This window comes from Strigops habroptila, chromosome 9, assembly GCF_004027225.2.
Source record: "Strigops habroptila isolate Jane chromosome 9, bStrHab1.2.pri, whole genome shotgun sequence".
NCBI classification, from domain to species: Eukaryota; Metazoa; Chordata; class Aves; order Psittaciformes; family Psittacidae; genus Strigops; species Strigops habroptila.
The window spans coordinates 35,337,010-35,362,328 of NC_044285.2; the positions used below are offsets into that span (position 1 = coordinate 35,337,010).

The 25,319-nt window shown below is 38.9% G+C and overlaps 1 protein-coding gene across 16 annotated transcripts in view; it reads right to left on the minus strand.

Annotated features, from left to right (window-relative positions):
• The window catches only part of TENM1 (teneurin transmembrane protein 1), a 1,007,752-nt gene that overhangs the window by 85,468 nt on the left and 896,965 nt on the right, over positions 1 to 25,319 (minus strand). For 12 of the 16 annotated variants that reach the window (XM_030497214.1, XM_030497216.1, XM_030497220.1 and 9 more), the window contains 3 exons: positions 13,992 to 14,177; positions 12,856 to 12,879; positions 10,402 to 10,548 (listed from right to left, as the gene is read on the minus strand). In XM_030497214.1, the coding sequence (XP_030353074.1) occupies positions 10,402 to 10,548; positions 12,856 to 12,879; positions 13,992 to 14,177 (357 nt within the window). The remainder of the gene's footprint in view (positions 1 to 10,401; positions 10,549 to 12,855; positions 12,880 to 13,991; positions 14,178 to 25,319) is intronic. The other 4 variants (XM_030497226.1, XM_030497224.1, XM_030497225.1 and 1 more) reach the window with 1 other exon arrangement.

Genomic DNA, 25,319 nt, shown 5'->3' on the forward strand with positions numbered 1-25,319 from the left:
TAAAAAAAGTTGTTACAGTTGTCCAACTTCTATTTTAAGCCCTACCACAGTTTTGTTAGTGCTTTAGGATGTTCAATTTTCATTTATTCATTGTGATGCTGGAATGATCCAAGAAGGGCAGAATCATGACTACACTCCTTTTTGTAGTTGGTAATGTACAGATACACACCTTCATGCAGGCTCTGCCCCAGTGACCCGAGAGATACAGTCTTCTCCACGGATGTTTGCGCTAGGAAAGCCAATTTGGAAAGTGAAAATAAACCTATTCTTCCTCTGTCCATTTTCAATTATGACAAATAGGAGAAAAAAAAGATTTTCCCCCAAAATCTACATTTCTTCATGGACCAACATGCAACAATATTTGTGGGTGAAATTCATTTACTTAAATGCCCAAAGCTTATGATAAAAAGTGAAACACTGAAGTGCATCTAAATTAAGCACTTAAATAAAACTTAAAATTGGGCTATTGGCATTTAACTGCTTCTATCAGCATCTTAGACATCCAAATTGCCTGAATTACATACTCATTCAGAAACAGAATTAATAAGGGCTGGCAAAATGTCCAACTATCTTCTTAAACATCATTTTATGACTTGGCTGTTGCTAACTTGCTTGTATTGGCAAGCAGACCAATGCATATAAAGTAAGATTAAGGCATTGTATCCTTCAACAAAGACATCTCTTTGTATTTTGAACAAGGTCGGTCTGAATAAATGTGGAGTCATCATATCACTGTATAGATTTCCCTTGTGTTAAAATCGGAATGCTATAGGATCAACATACTGGCAGGTATTTTCACTTCATGCTTTGACTTTTCATGCTTTGTTTGTATGAATGCTTTGGAGCCTATAAACCTGTACGATTGACAAGGCAAAATGCATTTTCAGGCAAGGTGCTGTAGCTTTGTCATTGACTTCAGTGGGTGAGAGACCCACTTGGCCAACTCTGCTCTTTTCTCAATAGAGCACGCATCACTCTGTGAATGCTCAGTAAATAACAGCATAAAATATTCACTTTGAAAAGAAAGCAAAAGCCCGTCTACAGAACAAACAAGTATAATGAAATGGGCTTTCCTAGAATCTGAAAATCCTTGTCTGACCTTGAGCAAGGTAATTGCTTGGCTAAGAAAAAAAATAAAAATTAACAGATCTACCCTACTGCAGCTGAGAAATCAGAGCAGGCTAGTTTTTGTGATAATGAGCCAAGATCAACTGTAAATAGCTCGCAACAACAATCTAAAACCCTTGGATCCAGGAAAGCTGGCGTAGCCGCAGGCCAGTGCATGCCTTAAGTTCTTTCCTTCTTTCCACATTCCTCCAATCCTGGACACAACAGGCATTTGCCAGCGGTGGGAGATGAACTTCACAGGGCAATGCCGAGTTTAATGACTTTGAGTGTAGCAGTCACTTTATATTCAGAAAAACCTAGAAAGCTATTGAAATTTGCTAGGAAATCAGGAAGCTGAAACAATAAGGGGCCTCCAGTCTAAGCAAAACCACTTGGGAAGTGGGTGGAGGAGTTCACAATATGTAACAGAGAGGTCTTCATTGTACTCCGATGACAAAAGAAAAGAGCTTTTTGGGTTGAAACCTGAAGTGCGGGCTTGGAACTGCAGGGGAAAAAATATCTCCTCTTATTGTTTCCTCTTTTTTATCTAAGGAATGAAATTCTTTATTCTTAATAAGTGATCAGGAAAGCATCAAATTACTAGTAGATTCTCCAAGACTGCAAATATTAAATAATGCTACTAGACTTGAAAAGATGATAAAGAAATTGAAATCTCTTGCTTTTGCTTTATACTGGTAACAATCCCCGCAGAAGGCTCTGATGTAGTTAGGTGTAGCCATTCAGGGCTGGGCTCTGCTGGTGGAATGGTTATGGCAGTGGTAAGTCTTGTTCTAGGAGCCAAGGTATTTTCTGGAAGGTACTAATTTCTACAAGCTCACTGCTGTCTACCTGGGAAACTTGACAAACATCGGTTTGGCAGAATAAGTACTAATCAGAAAAAAGGCACACTTATTTCAGAATAACAGTATCCATGGGGAAGCTGTTTTTGAGTAATTTATTCCACAGTAGCCATTCTGATTAATTTTTTCCTTGTCAACAAGCCATTAGACGTGGGAACTGAGCTGACCTGATCCTCTCATTCTTGTAAGAAATAAAAGTGAAAAGTCACGGACGTATTAGACCATGAAGATTTACTTAGAAAAGAAATAGCTATAAAAACAACAATTAAATACTTTGCTGTCTCTAATAGAGCCCTCTTTCATCTCTGCTTCGGTCAACAGCTTACATGCCTGGCAACAAACACTGTGCATTCATGCCGTATACAAAAAGAAACCAAGTAAAGGGAAAGTAGTTTTCCATTTTCCAGTCAGACTCAATTTGCATCTTTTCTTTGCTGTTTACATGTCAGCAAAGTGACTATCTTATAAACTCTTCCAGGTTCTGCTAATGGGGTTATTTTGGTTGGAATTACTTGCACCTGGTTTCATCCACTTCTCCAGGCTACAAAAAGGTGGGTTTCCCATTAGTAGGGGAGGGGTGCGAAGCATAGCTGAACAAGCAATGGTGAGAATGGCATTTGTCCTACCAGCACCATGAATGTATGAGGGGCTAGATACACCAGACACAGCTTACAGCCTTGGGAGCAAAGGCTACAATGTCACTAGAGGAAGAAATTGCTGACCAAAATATAAATGTTGATCAAAAGTAGCAGTCTTCCAGGTTACAGATTACCATTTGTGACTTCTCTCTCAGGCTGTAGTTTTTTTTTCCCCATTTTAAAAATCTTTTCATTGATGAGGTGTCAACTCATTTCAATCAATCTACCTTCTCAGCCATGTAGAATGAAATAGAAGAATGATGCTAGGCTCAGAGAAAATGCTCCCTGGGCAGGAGGGGCAGCAGTACCAGCTCCTCTCTACAGACTCTTAACACCACAGATTTGGCTCAGGCCACTGGGTGTATGTATTTATGATTTATTAAGTAGAATTGTCTGAATAATCCAATTTCTAGCTTTTTTCTCAACAATTAAACAAAATTTAGGGAAGAAATTAACTTGGATAGAACTGAAAAATGCTTTTCACACTTTGCGATGAAGTAAAAGAATAAACCACCTATTTCAGGGCAAGTATGGAATTCAAGCTAAAACAAAATCTTTGTTCCAGTTTAGGTTCATTTAGGACTTTGGTTTTAACTTAGACCATTTAAAAGAAAAAAGAAAGAAGCTCCAAACCTAAACCCCAAGAAGAAACTTGTACTGTAATTCAGCATGATACTCATTAAAATGAACCAGGTAAAACAAACTGGTACAGACTCACAAATTACATATGGAGGCAGTGTATGATAATGCCAATCATATTAGTAAGTGCATGTGAGGATAACATTTTCATCAAGCCAATCCTATTTGAAATGAGATTTTTAATCCAAGAGAATAAGCCAGAAGAACAATTAAATCTTGTATATAAACGTTAACATCAAACTCATTCACTTGAAAAAACTACAAATACATTAGTTGATTTTCAACCAATGGTAACAAAAAAGGGACGTTTCCGTATCAGGAACCAACTATTAAAAAACCCTCACCGTGTTAAGCAAATAGCAGCGTTTCTTTTAAATCTCAGGAGACAACTGTCAGGAGTGTGAACAAACTACTGCAAACAGCAAAAACTGTAAATATGGTAAAGGATCCTGGACACTGGCATTTTTACTGTCAAGTACGACAAAGTGCATCACAGCACAGGTGCAGACTAAAACATATTACAGAGTGTAAATGATTTTGGTTTGCTATTAGCATTTTCAAATTAATTTTATATAAAAGACAGCTAGGCACCTTCATGGTGCACTACAGATTATACAATAAAGTGATCCACATTTTGATGAGTCTGAGATTATGGTTTCACATCTTGCAGGTACCTTGTTTTGTATGCAAGGGATAATGCTGTACTGGGAATTTTGTTTTTGTCAGTAAATTAGACAATTAAAATATTTTTAATATTACTGCTAAAATAGAATTCACAGAGATCAACTTGAAGATAAAAAGCACTTCACAGGATTTAAATAATTTAAACAACCTCAAAGAAAAGGCAGAGTATGCAAAACCAAGTTTCTCTGTTTTCAGTCACACCACTCCTCTCTGCATAGTTTACAGAGTTAGGACAAGAACTTCTCATTTCCTTCCTGGGTAAGGGATCCTTTCAGGAAGCATTCTATAAGGAATGATACTAATATTTATTGTTCCAGGAGTTTGTGTCAGTGGAGTCATACAAAATTTTGCATCAGACAAAACATATTTTCTTGCTTACACATTTATGTATATGTATATATATTTCTTATTTAATATGTTGGAATGAATGTGTCAAGTGTGATGAAATTACCTCCTCAGCTCTGTTGCTACCACAGTCATGGAAGGGCCAGTTTGTGCTAGGTACAGCACATTCTCTAATGTACATATTATGCAGTAATCTCTTCCACATGGATGATCACTTTTGGCAACCTTAGGCAAATTGCCAATGCAGCTATGCACCTATCTCTCCAGGGGTTAATTTTCCAGCAATATACCGCTTTACTTACCATGTTTGGGCAAATGCCGTACAGTGATTATATTTCATATGCTTTGTATTTGAGCTTTCCATATGTTGCATAGTAGCTATATTAAATCCTCTATACAGTAACAGTTGGGAAAGAAAAAGGTATTTTGTCAGCTACAAGCTAATAGTGAGGACGTGGAACAAGTGACATATTTTGGGCTTGACATAGACAGCTCTATGCTATCTACTTTTCAAATCCTGGCTTCTCTGGATTTCTCATCTAACCTTGAATGACTTGCAATTCATGGCTGAAAATATGGAACTATCACAGTAACTCATGTTGCTGAAAATAGATCTGTGTTCACAATTAGTACAAATTGTCTGGGTAGCAGAACACCTGAGGACATTAAAGAGGCACAGGTGGGGTCTCTGGTAAGAGAAGCAAAGAACAAAGCGGTTCTAAGTTTGCGAGCAGTGGCTTCCACAGCTCGCCAGTGCAGCATGCAATAACTTTCACAGTGGCTTCTTTTCTATTAAACCACTGAGATGCTTTATTAACTGGCTATGAAAATGACAAATTCAATCAGACTCTACCTCCCATGTTACTGGGTTAGTTATTTTAATAAACCATTCATTGTCAGGTTCTGGCAAGCAAAACATAGTTAGCAATAATACTTAAAATTGCCATTCTTCTGCTTTAAAGTTCACTAAAAGAGCAGGGTTGTCACCCCTTCAAGCTTTCGTCACACATGGAAAAGACACTACTAACATTAACTACAGTTAATGTTCGAAGTTTTATAATGCCAAACCCAGAATACTACAAGTGGTGTATATGCTTATATGGCGCATGCATATACATATATGCAGGCATACTCATGCACATACTAACAAATGTACTTGCTCAGTTGTATGAAAATCAAATCCATCTCTACTGTTCTTTGTATAAGTAATACCCGTGACCTTCATTTTCACTGCTGCAGAGCAACCCAGAGATGTGTGTGTAACTGCTCTCCCACTCCCTTTGTACTGATCTCAGTGAGCACAAGCCAGTGATGGAGCTGTAAGAACTACGTCCAGATTTTCACAGAAAACAAAATATGGGCTTTAAGTTTCTCCTTGAAGTAAGCAGATTCTGTTCTCTGAACTCCTTATGCAGTTCAACCTAAAAAACTCAACACCTCAGCACTTGAATGATTTTTGCTTTTCAGTACACTTGCATGGTCAATTGCCTCCTTACCTTTGGTTGCTTTCTTTTACAGATTTTGAATAAGCATTAAACAATGCCTGTGCCAGCTTGTTTCAGCACAGGCTCAGTTAAGCCCCATGAGTGTTGCCAGGACCTAAGCAAACCGAATCTAAGTAACTTCAGAAGAGACTAAGCAGCAGTAACCATCTTGAGTCTCTAATGCTTGCATGCAGTAATCCAAACTGCTTCTCAGATTTTAGCTGTAATACACAGCATACAGCAGACAATGAGGCTGTGAACTGGGAACATGGGTGTTTGTATAAGCACCTTGGAAACCCGGCAGCGTGCCTGTGGAAAGGCTGCAGAGTGCTTTATCCAGTGAGTACTGGAGGTGATCTGCCTTCCATACACAGGGGAATGCAAATCTATGAGGGTATGATTTTCAGAAACTGTAAGTGTCCCTCGGGAGCCCTCGCTGCTCAGCAACAATGAAAACCATTCCCATCAGTATTATTTATATTGTGTAATAATAGCATATTACTTATATATGGACTCAATATCTCTGTGATGGATAGGTTATTAAAATGCCAATGGATGGGTCAGAAATGCATCAATATTTTAGCAGCACTGGTTATCAACCCAAGGCTATGCTGAGTCATATATTTTGTCATGCTTGGAAAAGCTTGGAGAAAGCTACAATAACTGTCTGAAATGACTGAAGGGATATTTGGTAGAAAATTCAAAGCTTGTAGTAAATAGTATTTTCCTTAAAAACAAATAGTCAAGATTGATTCACGAAAGCAAAAGAAAACGATGAAAAGAGATTCAGGCAAATTCAAAAGAGAGATCTGTATCAAAGAAATTAATGGGAGTGACAGGCTGCAAGTTTCAGCTCAACATAAAGACCTGCATGTGCAGCAGCAATGTAAATATATATCAGGAGAGCTGCTTAATTGTGGCTTGGTGGGGCAGAGGGGTGACCTGGGAGCTGGTGCCAAGCGCCCTCGGCCTGGGACGCACTGGTTCTGCACTGTACAGAACTCAGCAGAGCTTTCAAGCAATCTCCTGGAGCTACTGGAGCTTCCAAATGAGTCTAAAGCAATGGCAGGACAAGAGAAAATTACTTGCTCAGATGAGCTAAATGGTCATCTTATAAACTGAAAATTAAATCATGTCAGTCATGACAGTGAAAGAAGAATAAGAGTTGGGGGATAATGAGATGCTGATGGAGGTGAGGGAAAGGCCCCACTGCAAAGGACATCTGCTTGACTTCTTGCCATTATTTAATGGACATCACACTACTAACAGCCTGCAGATGAACTCCAGAAGAGCAAGTGCAAACCATGCTGCGTGCATCTGTTATAATGCTGAGACCTTTTCAATGATATTTGTAGTGATATTTGAACAGGTAAACATGCCCTTAAGTCTGCAAGTAGGAAAAAGCCAACAGAGAGTTATGAGATGGAATGGGAAACACAGTGATGGTACAGTCAGAGTACAATACAGCGGATACTAATGGGTCTAAAAGAAATAGTACTCTCCCTGCTCAGGAAAATATTCACACGTGTTTAACCTTACCACCATGGGTAACCGCACTGATAGGGAACTTGGTGCTTCAGCGGCTGCAGAATCCAGATGCCTGTGAATATGCTTATACCAGTCCTTAAAAAATGAATCCAGAACTTCCTCCTTCCCAAAGCTTTTGTGCTGTTACTACAGACCGAACAATATCATTTCCTCATGCCAAATAAATGACATTATTCAATCCCTACAGTTGGAATCAATAAAACACTTCGTTTTCTAACACTTTTTTTTTTAACAGTGTATTCGAATGTATTTTTATATAGTAAAAATCACAGTTTTTCAATCTCTGAAAGTACTGTACAAAAACTCAACTGGAAACTACACAAAATTATCACTCTGCCTAACTCCTGATATTAGTTTGTTTGAAATAATAATTGTTCAACTTTACTACAGCTTTGTTCTTTGGTTGCAACTTCCTCCTAACAAACTTGAAGCACAAAACACCTTCCAAGGACTGAGATATAAATGTTTGATTTAAACACAACTGGAATGAGTAAGACCTTTGCTAGATCAGAATACCATGATTTAAAATATACAATGGCACTACATTAGGTCTACAGCATGATCTCTTGAGCTATGTGATCATATCCTAACAGCTTAGGAAGTTACTACCTGTCAGCTGAGTTTCTGTAACTCAGCTGAGTGCATGCTCTTAACTCACCACAACTGCAGGTGAAAATGTTAATAGCTTTCATCTTTCTGAACCTAATCCACTTACACAGTTTGATGGATGGAAACTCATTATGTCACCGTAATATTCTCATAGTCTAAGACACAACCTCCCAACAAACAGGACTCAACAGGTAATATCATGTCTCCTTCCTAATTTCTGTTTTTACTGTTGTGTATGTATACAAACCCTGAAACATCAGGAATTAGCTTCTGATTTTGTATTAATCTAACACTGGTTTAACTCCAATGACTTTGGGGGAATTTTTCTAATTTATGCTTATGCCAAATCAGGTCCTATGAACTTCATATATAAAAAGAAGTGGTTTTAATACGTAGATATAATTTTCTTATATAAAATTGATTGTAAAAGAAACTTAATTACATTTAGCCCATCTGTAGTAGTCAGATTAATTAAATATTTCTCTCTGCACTTATCTCTAATTGTAATGTCAACAGAGCTGTCCTAGTCCATGTTATGTTGCCATTAAAAAGGAAAAAGAAAATTACTTTTAAAATCTGCAGTGAAATGATGTTAAGTGTCTGTCTTAGACTGACAAATTCAAGGAGATTTAGAGTTAAAACTGCCAACTCTTTCAATAACTCACCATTATTGCAGAATAAAAAGCACCCAAAATCACAATACGGGGCAGTTTATACAGAGCCAGCTCATGGAGTGTATCAGAAAATGCTTTACATTACAGGCTAAACAGGGTTCTTGTGGACAGATTTAAGAGCGCAGGCGAGCGAGTCAGTGGCTTGGATAGCAGGGGAGAGCCCTAGACAGATGGGAAAGCATCAGTGGGGCAGCGATGCCAGCTGTGGGACCTTGTGTGAGAGGGATGCACACTAGTGCAGAAGAGCAGAGAGTGGGCAGAGGGGTAGTTGTAAGACGGCTTGGAAATAAAGTGGAAAAGGAAGGATAAGAGAGGAGTAAGGTGATTTTGAATGGGGTTCAGAAATGAGAAAGCCTTTGCCAAAGGACAGCATGGTCTTAGAACCCACAGGATGCAAGATCAGAAGGTCTCAAAATATATCTGTAAATGAGGAATCATCACTGAGTCAGAATGTTTCTACTGAGGTGACCTCAGTTCTTGGCCCTAAATCAGTCTTAATTTATCAATGACCTAGAAGAAAACAGACAATTACTATACTAAGGTTTGACACTACAGTGGGGCATGAGATCTCTCCCAAGACACTGAGATGGTCTTTAAGTGTGACACAATAAGATAATACATATAATGTTTCAATATATCTCAGTGCACAACCTAAGGAAAAAAATGCAACTGTGCTTGGGACTTTCTCATTCACACTCTGAATGAGAAAGCTGCACAGTTCTAAATATGGGGGCAAGTACACTGTAGAGGATGGTAGTAAGCAAAGGAGAGGAAAGCAATAGTCCCGCTTTCCTTCAGTAAATAAGTAAATAAGTATTCCTGAAACAGATAGGAAAAATAATCACCTCTGAGAACAATCAGTGACGACTGTTGTGGCTTTTCTCCCACTGGTAAGTTTGAAATAGAGTCTGGATGTTTTTTGTGAAAAAAGAAAAAAAAAAAAAAGCACTATCTCATGTAGAATAAACTACTGGAAGAAGTAGAGAACTATGTTTTTTACAGCAAACCTAAAAATTAATTCTGCATACTTTCTACACTAGTTTACTCAATAATCGTTCAAATGTAGGTCCGGATAATTTTAAGAACTGTGATGTGTCTCAGTGGAAACGTTACGACGAGATTAATGTTAAAAAAAGCACCTTTAAATGTATGCTTTATGAATGCAAATGTATTCATTTAATATTAACATAAGACTAAACTCTGGATGCATTTTGACAGGGAGAGAGGTTTTTTTTTCATTTGGGTATCCATTGGCTGTCTTTTCTGAAACAGACAATAGTTATGAGATAGAGTGGAAAGGAGATAGAAGAAATTACCTTTTGGTTTTTTTTTTAAAGATTAAAAATCAAGTACTGAGATGATGGGTATGGCACATGCATAATTTCTGCCTTCACAGAATCACAGTATGATTGAGGTTGGAAGGAACTACCGGACGTCGTCTAGTCCAACCTCCCTAGACCACATTGCTCAGGATTATATGTCCATATGGCTTTTGAATATCTCCAGGGAAGACAACTCCACAGCCTCTCTGGGCAACCTATTCCAATGCTCAGTAACCCTCACAGTTAAGAAGTTCTTCTGCATGTTCAGGTGGAACTTCCTGTTGTTTAGTTTATGCCCGTTGCCTTGAATAACATCTAGCACAGGAGTCTGTTCCCTCACTGCACTGCTTCAGATGAAGTCAGTGGAAAAACTGTCTTGAGCAGACAAACATTGACATTTAGTTATAAAAAGGAAGACACACACCAAAACTATAGATTCAAATGACAGTCAAGGATGTGACAAACAGAGAGACATGAATTATGTATCATACCTCCATCATTGTCCAGGTTATCTCCACACACCATTTCCATGACAACGTTACACCCTGAGCCACTCCAGCCCACCTGACAAACGCAGTGCCATCCATTCTGGTCAAGAGTGCACCTCCCATTTCCATAACAGAGACCTGGGCAGCCATCTAGAACAGAAAATGTAAAAAAGAAGCCTTCATGGACTAGTTTTCTTCTTTTACAGTTTCAATCATTCTTTAATATTCTTTCATATAGTATTATACTTGCTGCCTTCAAATGACCACAGTTCCCTTGCAAGCCATTTATATTTTTGGTTGAATATGGACCATCCTGGTCCCTCCCTTTGTTTGCCCAGAATCCATTTCTCAGACATGAATGAGGATTTTTTAGTATGTAACATTTTATGTGTAGGAAAAAATTGAGTAAACATATAAGAAAATATTTAACAGTCTGCAGTGTCCATTTATTTCTTTACTACTTATTGAAAAGAAAGTTGCAGATCTCAAAGGAAGATACATATATAACCAATGTTTATATCAAAGTTATACATGGAAAATATTATTTAAATGACAAACTGGCATGCAGACAGAATCCTACACATTGCAGGAAGTGAAGGTGACCTTTTTATTCTGTTCATAAATATCCAACTGACAGAAAGAGCCAATTTCATTTCTGCTACAGTACAACTCTTTCCACAAAAGACAAATGAGGGAGCATTTCCTTCCAATGTCCAGTTCCACTTCGTTTACATTATAGCTGATTCAAACATGACAAACACTTGCCCTGTAGTGGCTCTGCTTCTAGATCAAAACTCCAACAATGACTGTAGCATCCTCTGGATTATATATTTATAAGCTCTGAATCAATAGTAATTTGGACATTCTCAGCTAGATCACTTGCCTATACGAGCGAGAAAGGAATTGTCTCTTGGATGTGTACACTCATGTCCATCTGCTTGCATAGTTTAGTGCCAGCTCAGACATTTGTCAGATTCTCACCATGTCACACATGGAGCCAAAGGACAATGGAGAAAGCTTAGCAATAAACTTAACAGTGCAAGTGGCATCGCTTCTGAGAGTGCTCCTTTCTTTTTGCCTGCATGGACATACAGGAACTGAAAGCCCTTCTGTACTTGGTAGTGAGTATCAACACTTAGATGTTATCAGAGATAACTGGGTTTTGAGGAAGAAAAAAGAGGACTAAGTTTGCATATGTGTTTGGCAGCCCCAAGATGCTCCAAAAGGACTTTGGAAGAGCTGACCAGAGAGTCTGGTCTGTCAGGTTGTGACTTACAGCCCAACATACAGCACATTTCCGGGCAACCTTACACTAGACACATCATCTCTCTTCTTCCCACCTTTGGCAGCCAATCACATCTGGAAACGGGATTGGAGAGCCTGACCCTCTTGCTTGGAAGGGCTGGAGATGGGTGGCACTCACACTGAAATTCTGGAAGTTGCTGCTCTAAAATAGCACAAGGTTGGCAACCACCAGATACACCATAAAAGCCAATTATTTGCCTCTTTTGGAGAGTTGAGGGAAAGGGCAGGATGTGAGAGCTGTGCTGGGAAACAGGGATGTTTTTCCACTTCAGTTCATTGTCCTGCTGACTTAATTCATTTCTTGTATATGATTATAATTTGCTGCTGTGTGTGGTTATCCTCTAAGACTGTAATGGTAATCAAATAAATTCTTATATTATCCTATTATTGTCTAATTCTGAAGAAATACAGTAATAAATGCAAAATAAACACCCTGGTCTTTCTGGAACAGTGGTTACTTTGATATTTCAGCTAGCAGCATTTTTTCAGAGGGCAGTGTGCACATTTGCTCTGCAGAGCATGGCCAGGGCTGAGGGAGTGCTGTCAGACTCAGTGAAGGTACTTGCACTGCCATGAATAAGCAGGACCTGTGGCAAGGCACAGAAACCAAAAGGGCAGCACCAGACACAAACCAACATCAAATTTAACTCTTGTATCAAATGATTTAAAGATAACTATATCACATTTAGCATAGACAGCTTTTTAAAAAGTCTCCTTCTCTGTCAAAAGAAACTTACTTCAAGCACAACTGACAAAAACCAAACCAAAGCAAACCAAAATTTTTGTTCTCATGTAAGACAGGATCAACACAAAGTTTTCTGAGCAAGTCCTCAGCTCTGTCACTACTCTGGAATGGCAAGCAAGAGCAAAAACCTGATTTGTCTAACACAGCACATCAGATGGCCCTATAAAACATGCTTACACTGCTATAACTTTGCGAATGAGCACATTATTTGTTAGAAACTGCATCTTCTTCTGTAAATCCTCTCTGTCTGTGTATGTATCCATGTATCTCCATAAACAAATGTTTTATCTATTCTGGCAACTTAGCAGTTCAGAAGCTCAGACACAATAGGTAACACAAAACACTTCATTCCCAATACTTTTGCATCTTTTCATTATTCTTTCACAATGCTGATATGAAAAACTTACCTTGCTCGGCATCTAAGTAGTGAGCTTAAAAAAGAAAAGAACAAAACTGAGATGGATTGAACTTCTGTATGTAAATAGAGTCACCATTTGATTATGGCTTGCCACCTGTTGGTTAGCTGTAACGTGTCGCCCTCTTACTGCAGTCAGGTCTATTCCTGCTACTGTGATCAAAACACACTGTGAATGTGATTGTTCTCCATCTGATGACAAGCATGCAGAGGACAGCTTGGGCCATACCTGGCAGTGAAGAGCAGCTCTGTTTATCTTTTTAATTATTTTGGTCCTTTTCTGGACTTGCTCTACACAATCTTTAGAAAATTAGACTGTTCCTCCTTCACAAGCCTAATTCTTGATATAGCAAATCTGTTTTAATAAATTCTAGAGCCAGTGAATGAATTATCTTAAAATGATCAAGATAAAGATAAAACATTCTACTTGTTTTTTTCAGGAAGCAAGCATGAGAGCTTATGCTGCTTATCTCTGAAAATTAAATACCCTGCTATTATAAACAATTAAAATGTTCATGAAAAATGTTGCTTTGGGACATTTTTGGGAGAAACACTATTAGACTTTGCAAAAAACTGTTGTATTCAATTAAAAATATAACTATTACAATTGTATAGTAATGACTACTAAAAAGACCTGAAAGCTTTACTGTACTAGGTATATTGTTAAAAGCCAACTATAGAAAAATCACGTCTAGTAATAAGTAAAATATGTAAATCCTCAGGCAGGAAGGCAAGAGATTCAATGCAAGAATTACTTAAGATGAATAACAGCTTCATCCGCTCACACCTTTTATTTGTTAAACATTTTTTCCTTCCTGACTCAAAGTTTACATATGAACACAACCCAAAGATAGGTTTGGACCGAGATATCTTTTGCTTTTTTTTTTTTTTTTAAAGAAATAAAAATTTAACAGTGTTATTTCCTCTAAAGAGAAAGCTGCACTGAACTGCCATTCTGTGGGACAAGCAGGGTACACTATCAGTGCCAAGGCACCTTTTTACACTTGGTCTGATTATAGATCTCTGGTTCCCCAAAATTACTTCAATCAGACAGACAGCCATGGCAGATCTTTGTATAAATGGTTAAGATTTAAGCGTTTTATTTCTCAAGGTTCAGAATCCCCTTACCAATGGTGCAGTGGTCACCTTCCCATCCAGGGCTGCACTCGCACTTCCCGTCCTTGCACTGGCCGTGTTCTGCACAGTGAGAGTGGCAGGTACGTTCTTCACAGGTTGGCCCAACCCAGCCCTCTTCACACTGGCATATCCCTCTTGAACAGACACCGTGGCTGCCACAGTCCAGGGTACACAGCTCTGCACAGGATTACAGAAAGACATTATGTGCGACAGCGGTTTCATACTGCAAATAGACTTTGCACCAATACTAAATTTAATCACTTCTATACTAATATTACTCATCAATGGGAACAAATATGGGATTTCACCACCCAGTACAGATCTTACACAATCTCTCTGCCTCCTTCTTTAGCAGTAATTTGCAAGATCATTTATTTGTTTGGGGTGGGGGCTTTGCACATGGTAGGGCAGTGGGTCTAAAGCTGACAAACAATGACTTGAAAAAGTTCAGATCTTTTGACTGACCTCAGCTGATGCTTTTAATTACCAACATGCCAAGTCTGCTCCTAGGTCCCACCAGCTCAGTTCTGAAATCTACTATAAACTCAAATATTGCAAGTGAGCTGAAATAAAGGATGAAGTGGCACATCAAATACATACAAGCAAAATGTCTTTGAAGTATTCAGATGTTTGTAGTGATGTCAAAATAGCCTTCACTTAACAGTAAGAAGACCCACCAGAAAGGTAACAGTGAGAAAGCAGAAGAGCAGCACCCCATTCTGATTGCAATATACAATATTACATGGCTTACAGGCCATGCAAATCTGCCTAGTTCTAAAATGGCCTTCAAACATGAAAACTTTTTTCCCATCCTGACTTTCATGAGTCAACTGCTAAGAAAACAGAAGAGCTGTTTTGGGAAGACAGGAGTACCTCCTTCATGGCACTCAGAAGAATTATTCTACCTGGGCACTGTAGAACACCGCTTATCTTGAAGTGGAATGAAAATCCTGAATTATTTCAATACATCACAATATGCCAATTGCAATCTACTTCCACTTAGACTAAAGTTGTTCTGTAAAAAGAATGGCTTCATTATAAAAAGGTTCCATGTAGTTTGAATTTATTTAGAATAATTAGTGTCAAGAGACAGAATTTGCTTGTTATTCTGCAATTAACCTGCCACAGAAATGTTTCCTCCTTCTTCCTTTCGGAAAGCAGCTGATAGCACTACAAGCGTAAGCCAAATAACCATGTCTGCTCTGATTTCAAATGTCAGTGTTACACATTTAGTTGTGGCAAGATTTTTCCCTTGACAGATTTTAAACAATGATCATTTATATCCTGGAACTATTGTATATAAACATTCTTCAAAGCATTTGTAGTGACAAACGCTGTCACTGTATAGACCAAGAAAAGTTTTTAAAGTTTAAACTGAAATCTTATCAATTCCAATCATTTTACCACAAAGGAAAAAGCAACACAGAAACAGAACATCACAGTGACATCGCAGACATGCTGGGCTCTGTCTCAAGTTAAAGTCTTGCCCTTATTTTTGTTAATAGCCAGGGTGATGGCAGAGTGCAATTGAAAGAATCAGTGGGTGACAAACTGGAAGAGCATGGTCAAACTCAAAATTACCTTCAGAAGCAGAAGGCATGGTAAAGAACGCAATACAAAATTCAGTAAAAGCAACTGTGAAGTACTGTCCTGAGGAAGTCAAAACCAGCTATACAGAAAATAATTAATTTTACTATTCAGGCAGGGACTTGTGTTATACTGCAGTACAAGCTAAACATAACTATTGGATGATATTCCTGCAAGAGTCTGTAAGAAAAGGAGAGTGCTCTGCTGTATTCAAATGAAAACCTGTGCTGAGCCTGGGGCATTATCCCTTAAGAAAGACTTGATTGCTGCCTGCTTACCACGTATTAATCTAATGCTTCATGCCTTGGACTGCCTGCCTGCAGGTACTGGGAAGGATTTCACCCCCCTTGCTGCATAATTTGGCTTGGCTTTTTTGTTTTGTTACCTGATTGTTCCTTGGAAACCTGGGAGACAGCCCAGAGGACTACATGGGGGACTTGCTCTGTTATTTCATTGGTACTGAAGAGGCCGAGGCCCAAATACTTGCTCCTGTGATCAGGAAGTAAATCCCACCAGATCTGGGATCACAAAAGAATCACCCCCAGGCCAGACTGGCAGAGGACTACTGGTATTATTTTAACCTATCTTTATAGCTTGGCGCATGGACTAACTCCTGAGAATTAAATCTAACAAATTACCTGCTACTTCAAGGATTTAGGCTGCTAGAAGGATGCCTTTGATCTCTCCTGATCTCCCTCCAGTTCATTATAATTATTGCTTTTGGTATTTTAATGTAAGTGGCAAAGACTGTTAAAGAGATTTTAAGAAATATTCTGCAGTTTACACTGTGCTGGGGTAAATGGAGCACATGGTTTTTTGACCCTTCTGGATTGAGTGTCTACTACATAGTTTTTTTGCAGTTGTAGGACTGGCTTAGTTCAATTGATGATAAAACTTTGGGGAATATTGTAGGCATCAGTACGCAGAAGCGCCAGTGTAGGCTGGAATGACTGAAGTGGGGAAACAGTGATGCACAGAGCTTCCGATCGTGTCAGCAGCTCCCACCACTTCCCCATCTGTAAATCAATCAAAGAAACAGCTGTGAAAAACCTCGAACACATTCCCACACATGGCATGCATGCCTGCCTCACCTCTGCCAGCAGAGTCTGATCACAACAAACTCATCTTCCAAACAAGCAAAAGAAATAGCACAGAGCCGAAGGCAATGTAGGCACATCCCTTCCATAGGGACATGGATCTGGCACATATTCCTATTTACAACCCCAACATTAAACAGATCTTGAAATGTTTGAAAGTATTCCATTGTTTTCCCCATGTTTCGCACAAGGAATAAAATGTTTAAACACTATTTAAGCTCCTAAATTCAATCAGATTAATGAAACAGAAATACAAGATTTCCTATCTCATAAAAAAATATGCTAGGCCAGTCAGTATACAGTCTTCTCACAGGCTCCGTTTTTAAAATTCTATATTCCCACATAAGATCATACATAGCCAAACAATTTTTCCTTCATTTTTTGCCTACTGAAATACAGTGGCTTTCTCTATCCCACCCATACTGTCTTGGAAAGACAACACAGCAGCACAAGTTCTGGACCCCAAACTGGCTCTATGTGGTAGGAAACATTAGGTTACTTGTCCTGCACCCAGTTACTCAGTTTTCCCACCTCGTTTCTGCCAGCAAGTCAGGGCTCAGTAACCAGACACTGGTAACTGAGTAAAAAGTGTTACAAAAAAAGCGTGTGTCAAACCTGTTCCAGCAAAGGAATGCTGAACTATCTTACCTAGCTTTTGCTTTTCCTTCTAGTAATGCACTTTTCCCCCCATGTATTTAATCTAAATCTTCTTTGATGCAAATCAAACCAAATTCTGTAAGCACCTGATGTAATGAAACCTGTTTTCTTAGTTTGGACCAGACACTTTCCTCAGTCATGCTGGTTGACCTGCTCCTCAGTACTTTATGGTCACTGAGACCAATCTTGAGACTTAGATTTGTTTGGGTGATTTAATATGAGGCTTCAGAAATGCTGTTTACCATGATAATATATTCTTCTGCCATGCAAATCCAAGATCCTCCCCAGACTTCTCACACAAAGCAAGGGAAATCATGCCTAATGTCATCCTATTAATGCTATGGTAGTACCTGCAGCTTTAATCCACAGCTAATTCAAACAATTATGATTTAAAAAAGCATTATCAGTTCAGGTTGTCCTCTTTTTAAACACAAAACAATTTCTTTGCTCCTCCTGTAGATAAACAAGTACACAAGTATCAGCACAGCAGGGAGCCACATCAACATCTGTGTTTGTATTGAGAGGCTGGGTTTTCACAGCAGACTAGACAAGACGAGATACTCGAGTGAATGGGCAGTGACTGAATGCAATGGGAAACAATACAATAACTTCAAATAGGTAAAGAGCTTCAAACAAAGCTGATGTGGTAAAAATTCAGACAGCACTGAAGTCAGACACCAAGCCAGACATCATGCAACTGTTCGGCTCAATGGAGCATCTGCCTCCTTCCATAGGTGATGGTCCTATGTGATTGAGAAGCACTCAAAATGCACACAACGGGCCAGCACAGTGCAGCAAGGGCTTTAAGCTTTGAAGCAGTTGATACGTCCAAAGACTTCCCTCTGACTGAAACAGCTATATTCCACTCCCCCTCCTCTCCATCCACCTCCTGGCTCTCTGGTCCCTGCCTGAAGCTTATCACCTGAAACTGGTGAGCTGATTCAGATCATGAAAATGGCAGATAATTATTCACTTTATTTTTCTGAGTTAATACCTGACAGCCTGCTGAGCTAAATCAGCCCACTGAGGGATCAAAGCAGCAAGGCAGGCAGGGCAAGGGAGGAGAGGCAGATCACAGCCTGGATGGGGACTGTCCTGCTGAGGAGCCACAAGCTGTGCTGGTGTCTGACTGCAAAGGACATGAGCAAGGAAGAGGTGACTTATGAAAGGTAATACAGGAGGCAGATGACAGGAGGTACAGTTTGGAATAGTTGACTTGGGGATATTACATCACAAGCCTTTAGTTGTGCTGTTATATTAATCGTCAATCATTCTCATAATGTACAGTGCACCACACACAATTCATCAACTGTGCTGGTGTTTAGGGTTGTAGGCTTACATAAAACCAACCTCTTCTCATTGCTCTTTGTTTAGTGGGATATCCACCTGCCCAATTTGCCTGCCTGAGCTCTACGCAGACATTGTGGAGTGTGGTGGGTTGAAGGCTGGTCTACAGCAAAGAGACCAGATCCTCACATTGTGTGAATGGTGTGAATGTGTGTGAATGGTGTGAATTTTCATGGCTCCCAGAAAACCAACCGAGTCACTCTAACTCACAACTCTGTTTCAGTTTTTGTATCTGTACCCTCTGCAATCAAAACAAGGTTCTCTAAGTGTAGGGCTGGAAAGTTAATTTCCTTATCTAAAAAAAGCTCAGCAGTGCAGACCTGCTGCGAGGAACATGCTGGCACATTGCTGGGAGCTGGCCTCAACCAGCTCCTGCAGTTTCTCAAAGACTTTAATGAAACAGTCTTTATCAAATCTAAAATTCAGAGTCCTTAGACTTAAACCAATCAATAAATAAGAGAGTTAAAAAATGTTCAACTCAGTCTAGAATTTTCATTGACATGTCCTTAATTCAGAATGCCCATTAATTTTCTTGGAAGAAGGCAAATGTGAGCTGCAAACCATTATTTGTACATATTCTTGAGAAGGAGACCAACACGTTGATTATTCCTGAGCTAATCTAAAAAGCATTAAAAATTCACTCCGCAGTCTTCATTTTAATTACCTAAGTCAACAATGAGCTCTTTCAAATATGTTTTATAATAAGTTTCTACTTATGTGATATGAAAGGGGAAATTAAAGCTAAATATTTTATAATTTGTAATGATAAGGGAAGATTTGAATGTTAATTCAACATGTTTCAGAAATAACTGTTAGAAAATCAGGCTAAGATCAAAAAACTATATGTAAACACAAGTGGTCAAATACTTATTACGAAAACACTCACATTTTACTTTTCTTCATGTTCAGTGGTGAGTCTTGTTCAGCAGTCTAAATCTTAAGTATCGTATTAATAATTTTGCTATCCATTTTTTAATAACTGGTTTTCCATAAAGATTAGAAATTAGTCTATCTTTACTTTCACCCAATAAGCTTAACTGCTAGAGGCAGCAAAAAATCACCTATCTAGGACTAATAAAGAAAGTTTTTTCAATTTAAATGTACATTGCATTTAATAAGCTTGCATGATAATTTCAACAATGTTCCGGAGCTTTTTAAATTACCTTCCTGCTGTGTCCTGGAGACAACTATGTTTTAGCTTTCATTTTCAGAAACTGACTTTATTAATATAATCTTTTACACCAGGAAAAAAAGTCCAAAAATTTAAAGTTTTAAGAGTTTCAAAAGCACTTGAGCTATTTCTCTTTTTTTTTCCCCAGTAAAACCTAATTGAAAGTTGTCCCCCTTGGAGAATGTTACCTGAGAGAGTGCACTGTAGAGGTTTAACGTAGATACCAAAATTTTACATATCTGTAGTAGAAGAAATTTTATTTTTATGGTACAGCTTACATTATTTGCCTAATTTAAATAAACTCATTTGGCAATCTGGATGTTATAACTGCATCTAATCTAGGCTTCTCCAACAGCATCACAGTACACCAGTTAGGCATGCAATTCTTTACATTCTTGGCCAACCACAGCTATGCCAACAAACCATCAAGCTATGGACAGTTTTTCTATAGAGGCAACACAGGAATATCACATGAGCTACGCCAGCATTCAATGGCACCTGCTCTTCAAATCCAAAATCAAAGAGACTTGGAAGTGTCTACAAAACATTGATTTTGAAGTCTTCGGCTGTCAGCTGCAGGGTTTTGTGAACGTTTCCTCTGGCAAACAGAAACCAGGTTCCTGTGTGGAAAAGAAAGCAAAGATGCATTCCCTAACAACTGCTGCTACATCTTCTCCCCATCCTTCACAACACCAAGGAACACTTGAAGGTAAAATGTCATAGAACTTTAGTTGAAATTTGGTGCAATCAAAAATAAATCAATATGATAGATCATTATCAAACGACTGACAACTGTTTGGCAAAAACAACAATAACAAAAAAAGCCTCTATTGCTCTACTCTCAGAACACTAAAATAACAGAGAGTTCTGACACGTATCTAAGTGCATAGCTCAGTTTACCTATTTTAATGTAGACGGAAAACAGAGCTGCAAAGGACTTCACACGATCACCTATTCTTACTTGTTTCAAATTAAATCATACCTGACATCCCTTAAAAGCTCCCAACAACAGAGAACCTACAACAGGAGTAGGTAATCCATACCACTACCAGATCATCTTCACAGGCAAATATTCTCTCCATCTAAAATTCTCTTGCTGCACTACTACTTGTCCTTCTCCCCACACATTGCATGCTTACATCTGACAATGAAATATATTAAGGTCATCTCACAATACCACAACTATTTGTGGGTTTGAGCAGTTTGCTCTGTTTGTGTGAATGAATTCAAAGCAACACTTAACATTGTTAAGTACATGAACCCTGCAAAACCATTGCATTGAACTTATTCTCACATATACCTCCAAAATCACTTCCAAAGATTCTGCTCTTGCAGAGTGCGACTTGGTGGCCCATCCCAACAAACGACACAAAGTGTGAGATTCACCTCGTCCAACATGAGACATTAGTGTCTGACATAGTTTTCTGTTACATCTGTTATCAGGCTAGAATGTTTAAATTTATTCAGCTATTGATATTTATCCTTCCTGACGCTGTCATGAAGCAAGAGACTGTAGCAAGCATATAAAGCTATGTTAAGCAGAAGAGGAATGATTTTGGAAGAATTCTCAGGGAGAAAACAGGTCCTACTCCAAATCATATTTGCCCTCATTTGTGGCTCTGAATGATGTTAGAGAGGCTTATAAGATATTACAACTATTTACAGTTTACCATGCATTACACAACCACATGGACATTCCTTAAACTCCTAAGATACCATTCTTCTCTTACAACTTCTTTATATCTCCTATTACTCAGACTCCTATTAAGTACCCCTTTTCCTATTGATTACATGACTGATACTCTGTTTCCTATTTTCCCTTCAATAGGTCTATTGGTTTTGCTATGAAATAAATTAGTGATTGCAGTAAATAAGCTTTTGGGTGGTCTCACTGACAAAAAATAGCACAGCTGAAATCAATCCAGCTGAATAAAAGACTGATCCTGGTGCTCCTCTTCATGTTGTCCCAGGAGGTGACCTACCAGGAGGCAATGAGGCACTTCAAGAGGTTGGGTCTTCCTCAGAGACAAGAGTTGCAGAGAAGTACTACTGAATAGTCAGTATCTTCAGAAAAAAAAGGGGCAATCTAAACTCCACACAGCCCTGACTAATTATTTGGGATAATTCAGACAGAATTACCACATAATGATCAACTATTTCTACCAAAGGCAAAACTTCTCCAAAACTCCATTCTCCAAACATTGTTTATTGTGAACCTTTCTACTGTAAGATGTATGCAGAAAACTTTTCTGATGCGTTGCCTCTACCTTCCTTATCTTCTTACCACAGGCCACAACATGTAAAATAAAATCACTGGAACTAAAATGCCACATCCTCACTGTTCCTCAGAATGTTTCATCATCAATCTAGTGACGGTTTTAATTGCTTCCTGGAAATAATCCTACCATCGTCTCATTGAACTTATTTCTGATGCATTGAGCAATCTATAAATTCCTCTTCTGACTTCTAGTAGGAAGGCTGCCATTAATGCTATTGTGTATCTCAAAGTACATAAGTGTAATTGCATTTTTTAGAAAACTGTAACATAGCTTCTGATAATGCTACACCTACTTGAAAGTAACTTTTCCAAACTCAATTTGTTGGAAAATTTATTTGTGGAGAAAAATAATCAGTGGACAGACAGAGAGGTCCAAAAGGCAAATACAGCAGAGGCAGGGGAAATGACAGAGAAACTTTTTCTTTTCCTTAGATCTTTTATCACACTTTTTTTTTTTCAGCTTTATTTTTGTTCTGATGAAGAGTATTTTCTTCCTGATCCAAATCCAATTTGTATATATAAAAATCCTCACCCTTTATCGATTTCGCTCTGGCTCAAAATGGTATTTTTACAGTGCAAAAATCTAATCAATACAGCCTGCAGAATCTGGACTGGTAATGGTAAACATACTAACAGAGATTTCATTTCAGGCACCTGAAGCTCTGAAAATGGGTATCACTGAAAGGGATTACTCATTCGCCATTGAGTATATATCTCTGTTTACCCAGCCCTGCTACTGGTGTAAAGCAGAATACAATTACACTGTGCTTGCCACACAGGGGACTTCAGCTACAGAACCTATCTCTTTCTTAGAGGTGATACAGGTTGGCAGGTCAGACAAGGCCTTTGTGGGAAACATTTAAAATAAATGAGCAGGAGTAATAATGGCAAAGATTAGACTGACACAAAGGTGAGGAGAACCTTTGGTGTTCTGACCAGCACATTTTTAAATACTGTGTTTCCCAAGTAAATGAGGAGTTTCCTTGTCAAATTTGGTCCTGTTTTATAATTTGTCTCCACTGTTTGATTTCAAGTTGTATGTGTTATAAAGCAGTGAGATTACAGTTGCCACTGGAGATTCATACTCTGACTAACAAGCTCTTAAATCCTTCACAATACATTCGGAAGCACAAAAGGAAATGCCATGCAACGTCTACCTTGTTGGATATTTTATTTGATCAGGGGACTAGTAAGAAAACAGTCCAGAACAATCTATCATGAGCAGTAATGAGTGAGATGAAAGCTATGAAAGCTATTACAGGTCTGCCCTTGTATTCACTCATAAACAGGAAAATGCAGTCCACAGTTCCTCGGGCTGAAAAGCCTGTTGTGTAGGAAAAATGGGAAACCTGTTAAATGGCAGACCATAAGATTCAGGAAAAGCATGAGGCTTATGATAACTATGAGAAACATGGAGAGGAACCAAACGGCTTTGCAGAGAGAAAGGAAACAGGCAAAGAGATGACTCAGTGGTACATTTATAAGACATATATAAGCTGTCTCACAGGTACAGCCTGACCTAATAAAGCATCCAAAGAAAATAAGGTTTTGAGACACCTGTCTTCAGCAAAGTTTCACCAGATTGCCTGAGCAAATCAGGATACGTCTTCCCATAAGCACTAAATCTTTCATGATACACAGAAGTACTATCATTAACACTGACTAGGGCTCTGCTTGGAGCACAACGTTTTCCACAATTATTTCATTACTAAATTTGATTAGTAATATTCAGTAAAGAAGTAATTTATTTAAGCACCATTTGCAAAGAGAAGACACCATCTTTAATTCACTGGCTTACAGGATGACCTTTGAATATAGGTCCACTCTCAAAAATTGCTCACCCAGTCACGTGCTTTGCACGTTATATCTACCTGCTGACTTCAGTAATGAAGATGTATTTTACTTACCATATCTCCTAAGTGCTCAAAATGCTGAAAAGGTGGGCACTGGTACTGCTTCTCAACATACCACAGGAATATCTATTCAGATTCACCTGTGTAAAAGCAGTGGCAGCCCAAAAGTGGCACAGATGCCACCGTTGCCCAAATCAGACACAGAGCTGGCACTCAGAAAGAAAGGGGACAGTGACCTGCAGAATCAACATCAACACACCAGGACTGGATGCTTTTAAAAGGACATACTTCAATATTTTTTAATTTTTTTTTTTTTTTTTTTTCCAGTGGAGAGCCAGACTACATGGACAGACAGAAACAGTGGATCATCTGAAAATAAGTTTTAGGAACTCTGTGCCCAACCATCAATTTGTATCGCAGTAAAGACTAATATGAGAAATTAAAAGTCCTTACCAGGGTCTAAGTAACAGCTCAGGTTCACAATCAGAACCAAAATCAGCTGAAGAAGCTGGCCTTGCTACCTCCCTTTTTAGCATAATTAAACAGTTTCTTGGACAAACTCAAGAGCCAGGCATAACACACTCTTGCACAAAAGCAAGGAGAGCAGCCTCAATTAGCAAAAGTCACACAGTGCACAGTGACCGGCTATGAATACTGCTTACATGGACAAGGAGCAAACAGTTGTGTGTTCATTGCTGCATTCGTGAAGATAAGTACAGAGAGAGATGAAGCAGCTCCCAGTAAATAAACCATAACTTCCTCTGTGTCAGCAACACAAACAGAAATAGCAACACGCATCTGGCAACTGCTGCCGAAGCAAAGATGCAGCTCATGACTTGCAGTTTTCCTGCACCAGGGAGAAGCAGCACTCTGGGCACACAACCCTGGGCTTTAAGAGAGCACTGCTACCCCCTCCTCAGTGTCCCTCGTACAACTGCAATAAAGCTTTGTAGATTTTAAGAAGCGAATGACTGTCCTTTATTATTTTGCTCATTCCCCTCCATGCTGCTGACATTTTTCGACTAACTCATCACTTTTCCCTGGTCCCTCCTGCCCATGCAAACTCTGCTTTGCTGAGGCAGTTGTGTTATTCCCAGGACATGCTGCCCCATCAGACAGGGATCAAAGATACTGCTACTTCTTGCTCTGCAGAGCTGACGGGCACAGCTGGGCTGGCCCCCTTCTTCAAGGTGTTTTTGTGGTGAATGCATAGGTGACCAGAACAGGAAGAGACAGATGTGCCATGTGAACAGTCAGCTTTCTGCAGTCCATCAGAAAAAGATTTTGGATCACAAGGTGATAGACATGATTTTAACAATCTGTTTATAA